At 36.7% G+C, this 6,000-nt stretch overlaps 1 protein-coding gene across 1 annotated transcript in view; it reads right to left on the reverse strand.

The window, feature by feature from the left end:
• LOC111139326 (hephaestin) overlaps positions 1-6,000 on the reverse strand; it is a 74,817-nt gene that overhangs the window by 66,454 nt on the left and 2,363 nt on the right. The window contains exon 2 of the mRNA XM_022491591.1: positions 1,760-1,891. Within this exon, the coding sequence (XP_022347299.1) occupies positions 1,760-1,891 (132 nt within the window). The remainder of the gene's footprint in view (positions 1-1,759; positions 1,892-6,000) is intronic.

The following is a 6,000-nucleotide window of genomic DNA, read 5'->3' on the forward strand; positions in this document are numbered from 1 at the left end:
ACAGGTATGTTCACTCTTACCACTGTTATTTAACATAGTGCTGGAAGTCTTAGCCACAGCAATCAGACAACAAATATAAATAAAAAGCATCCAAATCAGCAATGAAGAAGAAAAACTTTCACTATTTGCAGATGACATGATACTCTATATAATGTTTTTGTATTTAGGGAATAGATACCCAGTAATGCAATTACTAGATCATAGGGTAATTCTACTTCTAACTTTTGAAGAAACTCCATACTGTTTCCATAGTGCCTTCACCAGTTTGCTTTCCCACCAGAGGGAAAGAAGTTTCCACTTTCTCCACACTCTTGCCAACACTTGTTGTTTCTTCTGTTGTTGATTTTAGCCATTCTGACAGGTATGAGGTGTATCTCATTGTAGTTTGATTTGCATTTCACCAATGAAGAGTGATGCTGAGCATCTTTTCATGTGTCTGTTGGCCATTGAGATGTCTTATTTGAACATGAAGAAAAATGTCTGTTCATGTCTTCTGCCCATTTTTTAATTGGATTACTTATTTTTTGAATGTTGAGTTATGTAAATTCTTTAGATATTTGGGATACTAACCCTAAAGGTCATATATGCAAAAACCCACGTGAACATCATACTCTGGGGAAAAACTGAAAGCTTTACACCTAAGGTCCAAAGGAAGACAAGCATGTCCACTCTAAGTACTTTTATTCAACATAGTACTGGAAGTCCTAGCCACAACAATTAGACCACAAACAGAAATACAAAGCACACAAATTTGCAAGGGATAAGTAAAACTTTCACTATTTGTAGATGACATGATACTTTATAATGAAAACTAAAAAGACTACATCAAAAAACTACTAGAACTGATAAATGAGTTCAGTAAAGTCATAGAAGTCAATGTGTAGAAATCTGGTGCATTTCTATACACTGATAATGAAGGAGCAGGAACAGAAATTAAGAAAATAATGCCATTTACAATTGCACCAAAATAATAAGAACCTAGAAATAAATCTAACCAAAGAGTTGAAAGAACTGTACTCTGAAAACTATAAAACACAGATGAAAGAAATTGAAGATGACACAAAGAAATGGAAAGGCATTCCATGTTCATGGATTGGAAGAACAAATATCATTAAAATGTCCATCGGGGAGCACCTGGGTGGCTCAGTGGGTTAAGCCTCTGCCTTTGGCTCAGGTCATGATCTCAGGGTCCTGGGATCGAGCCCCATATTGGGTTCTCTGCTCAGCGGGGAGCATGCTTTCCTCCCTCTCTCTCTGCCTGCCTCTCTGCCTACTTGTGATCTCTGTCTGTCAAATAAATAAATAAATAATAAAATTAAAAAAATGTCCATCAGGGATACTTGGGTGGCTTAGTTTGTTAAACATCTGACTTTGGCTCAGGTCATGATCTCAGGATCCTGGAATTGAGCCCGACATAAGGCTCCATGTTCAATGGGGAGTCTGCTTGTCCCTCTGCCACTCCCCCACTCATGCCTTCTCTCTCTCTCTCTCTCAAATAAATAAGTAAAATCTTTAAAAAATGGTACAACTTTAAAAAATAAATTAAAATGTTAATCAGAATATATTTAAATATATTTAAAAGAATGTGTCTCTTATTGAACCCAGTCCCGCTTCACTATAGCATCATGGATCCACTTAACAACATCCATGTAGGACAATCAATTTTGTCTCCTTCTCATTCCCTCCCCTATTTATTTTTCCTCTAGAGCTATCTGTTATTACCTGAAGCTCACATTAGTTGGAAACCCTGCTTGCTCACCATCATTGTACACAGTTCCCTCGTAGTCTTTCTCATAGAAGACTCCATGAGGCTGTATACTGAATGGCTGGGAAGCACGGTTGTAAAAGACCACCTGGATGGTGTCACCAACCTCAGCCCGGATCACTGGCCCTGGAATATGGGAAGGAGAGACAATAGGAATAAAAACAGAGATGACCAGGGGGATGGAAACAAAATAAGAAGGAAGGAAAGAAAGAGGAAGTGAAAGAGATTTTTAAAATCCTCTATTTTCAATAATAAGAATAATCCCTTCCTAGTGTATTACAATTTACAGTTATAAAAAAGCATTTTAAAATCGATTATCTCATTTTGATCTTCAAACATCATATACAGGGCAGGGGATATTTTCACTTTACAAATAAGGAAACTACAGCTCAAAGAGGTGGAATTGATCTTCAATTCAAATTCAAATAACTGATTAGGAACAGAATAAAGACTTAAAGCCAGGGCTTTCTCCCACCCCACTGTCAGATTCAATCCTATTTTCCCTACAGTTATTGTCCTTCTTCCTATAGCTGAATTTCCCGGTAGGAACCATCTCAATTTCTGATCTTGACTCAATCCTAAAATATTTCTGAGTATTTAGAATTATTATATCTATGTATAGTTCTGGAAATAGGTAGCTGAGCCATGATTCCTGGAGTTTTCTTTGTTCTGTGACCCACTACCTCTGACCTAGGTTGGGTCACCTTTGAGATTAACCGGATATATCAAGACAATACTCTGAGCATTTATGCTGGCTCAGACCCTCATTCAGTGTTTCTGGCTTGTTTTCTACTCCATTTCTACAGCTAATGCTACACCTCTGATCCAAGAAGCAAATGAAAATGACTCAATTTCTACACCGAATGCTACATCTCTGACCCAAGAAGCAAAAGAAAATGAAAACATAGCATAGCAAAACATGAGATGTCATGGAAAATGGGCTAAGGGAGAAATTTATGGCTATGAATATTCACGTTTAAAAAGATCTCAGATTAACAACTTAACTTTAAGACTTAAGGAATTAGGAAAAGAAATACAAATTAAACGCAAAGATAGAAGGAAGGAAATTGCAAAGACAAAGCATAGACAAATAAAATACAGAATAGAAAAATAATAAAGAAAATCAATGAAACCAAAAGTTGGCTCCCTGAAAACATCAACAAAATTGAAGAACTCTCAGTGAGATGGACTAAGGAAGAGTGGAGACTCAAATTACTAAAATAAAAAATGGAAAGGGAGGATATTACTACTAATTATACTGAAATATATATATATATGTATATATATACATATATAATATACAAACTATATTTATATATTGCATATATATGTATATGTATATATATTACACCAACAAATTGGATAACCTAGATGAAATGGACAGAATCCTAGAATAGAAAACCTACCAAGACTAAAGCATATAGAAATACAAAATCTGAATCTTACCATAACTAGCAAGGATATTTTTTTCTTTATTTTTATTTTTACTTTATCACACTGTAGTTAACATACAGTGTTATATTAGTTTCAGGTGTACAGTATAGTGATTCACCATTTCCATTCAACATCTGGAACTCATCACAAGGTGCACCCTCCTTAATCCCCACCACTTATTTCACCCACCCCCCACCATCCTCCCCTCTGGTAACTGTTAGTTGGTTTTCTATAGTTAAAAGTCAGCCTTGTGGTTTGCCTCTCTTTCTCTTACTTTTCTTTTACTCATTTATTTCTTAAATTCCTCATATGAGTGAAATCATATGGTATTTCTCTTTCTTTAATGACATTTTTCATTTAACATTATTCTCTCTAGCTCCAATCATGTTGCTGCAAAATGGCAAGATTTCTTTTTTTCTGGCTGAATAATATTCCATTGTTTATATATACAACTTCTTCAATTGATGGACACTTGGGCTGCTCCTGTATATATTTTGCTGCTATAAACTTATGGATATGTATATCCCTTTGAACTATTGCTGTTGTATTTTTTGGTAGATATTCAGTAGTAGGAATACTGGATTTTTGGATAGTTCTATTTATAACTTTTCACAGAAAATCAATAATGTCTTTTACAGTGTCTGCACCACTTTGCATTCCCACCAACAGTGCAAAAGGGGTTCCTTATCTCCAAATCCTCACCAACACTTCTTGCTTCTTGTGTTGTAGATTTCCATCATTCTGACAGATGTGAGGTGTTACCTCATTGTGGTTTTAATTTTATTTGCCTAATGATGAGTGATGTTGAGTATTTATTCATGTGTCTGTTGCTTATCTGGATTTCTGCTTTGGAGAAATGTCTGTTCATTTCTTCTACCCACTTTCTATTGAATTATTTGTTTTTTGAGTGTTGAGTTGTGTAAGTTCTTTATATATTTTGGATACTAACCCTTTATTGAATAAGTAATTTGCAAATATCTTCTTCCATTCTGCAGGTTGCCCTTTTAGTTTTGTTGACTGTTTGCTTCATTGTACAGAAGCTTTTTATTTTGGTGTAGTCCCAATAGTTTATTTTGCTTTCATCTCTCTTGCCTGAGGAGACATATTTAGAAAGAAGTTGCTACTAGCAATGTCAAAGAGGTCAATCCCTGTGCTCTCCTTTAAGATTTTTATGGTTCTAGGACTCACATGTATGTCTTTAATCCAGTTTGAGTTTATTTTTGTTTATGGTGTAAGAAAATAGTCTGGCTCCATTCTTTTGAATAGAGCTGACCAGTTTTGCTAACATTGTTTGTTGAAAATACTGTGTTTTTCAGTGGGGGCAGTCTTTTAAGCAAATGATGCTGTGAAAACTGGATTTCCATATGCAAAAGAATGAAGCAGAACTCCTATTTAATACCATATACAAAATTAACTCAAAATGCATCAAAGACCTGGAGAGAGGAGGAGTTAGAATGAAAGAAGAGTAGGGGACCCTAAGTTTGTCTGGTCCCTGGAATTCAGCTTGATAGTTGTCAAATCATTCTAAACACCTGCAAGATCTGAGAAAAGAAATGCTGCCATTCTGCCAATAGAAAAAACAACTACTTTTAGCAAAGTAGGAGGTGTGGAGACATGAATCTGGTGTGATATATTTGAGATGGCAGCCAAGAAGGAAACCAGCTTAAGGAGGGTAAACCAAAGTACTAGAAGCAGCAGAGTGCAAAATCGGAACTTTAAAAGTCTAGTATTGTGGAGGACATCCCTGACTTAAAGCTCAAGTGGCAAAGTGGGGTGGAATCCTAGGTGGTGCAGTATAGTCTCTGGGTACTAATGGTTACAAGAAGAATGGGGATGTCTGTGTGCAGCAGATTTCCCAGACATCAGAGTGGGGAAACTGGCTGAGGACCGTGAGTCTTGGCACAGGCTTTTTGCTTGGTGTTGCCATAAACTGTGAACCACCTCATGGTGGTGCAACTGCTCTTTGGCAGGGGCCCAGGAAAAGGCAGAAGTAAAGGCAAGACCCCATCTCTCCCCTGGGAAGAACAGCATGGATCTGCACAACAAGAGTCCATAAAATTTGGATACTTGAAACTCAGTTATATGACTCAGATAAAAACAGTCACAGGCTGGGTGAACACAGAGTTCAGACAGAAACCAGAGAGACAAGAGTGATTGCTTCTTTGTGAGGGCTCACTGAAGAGTTGGGGGAGGGGGACAGACTTTCAGTTCTGGAGCTAGAGAGTAGGGCACCAGCATTTTAATCTCACCCATCTTTGCTGAAAGACTTCAGGGAGCAAAACAGCACCACATAGTGGAATCTGTTGCCTCTTACACTAAGCCTGGCCCCCTGGCAAAAGAGGCACATTTCCACAACTGCAAGGGTATCTGGGAATCAGCTCAACAGGCACTTCCACCAGAAAACCAGCAGGAACAACTGGCTAACCCCAAGTTTACAGATCATAGAGAACTAAGAACTTCTTCTCTTGGGAAAAACAGTATAGAGCTTAAATTTTGTTTTAATTCTTTAGTCTTTCAGGTTTATTTTTTTGAACTATTATCTTATTTTTTCAATTCATATATATATACATTATATATATGTCATTGTATTGTATTGTATTATGTGTGTGTGTGTGTGTGTGTGTGTGTGTGTGTGTGTCTTTCTTTCCTGTTTTGGGATCTAGTTTCTTTTGTCAAGCAGAATAAAATACACCCAAGATCTAGTTTTTTTTGTTTTGTTCTATTTTCTTTCTTGTTTTATCTTGCTTTGTTTTCTTCTTCTTCTTCTTCTTCTTCTTCTTCTTCTTCTTCTTCTTCTTCTT

This window comes from Enhydra lutris, unplaced genomic scaffold (assembly GCF_002288905.1).
Source record: "Enhydra lutris kenyoni isolate GAN:26980312 unplaced genomic scaffold, ASM228890v2 scaffoldscaffold100, whole genome shotgun sequence".
Classification (NCBI taxonomy): domain Eukaryota; kingdom Metazoa; phylum Chordata; class Mammalia; order Carnivora; family Mustelidae; genus Enhydra; species Enhydra lutris.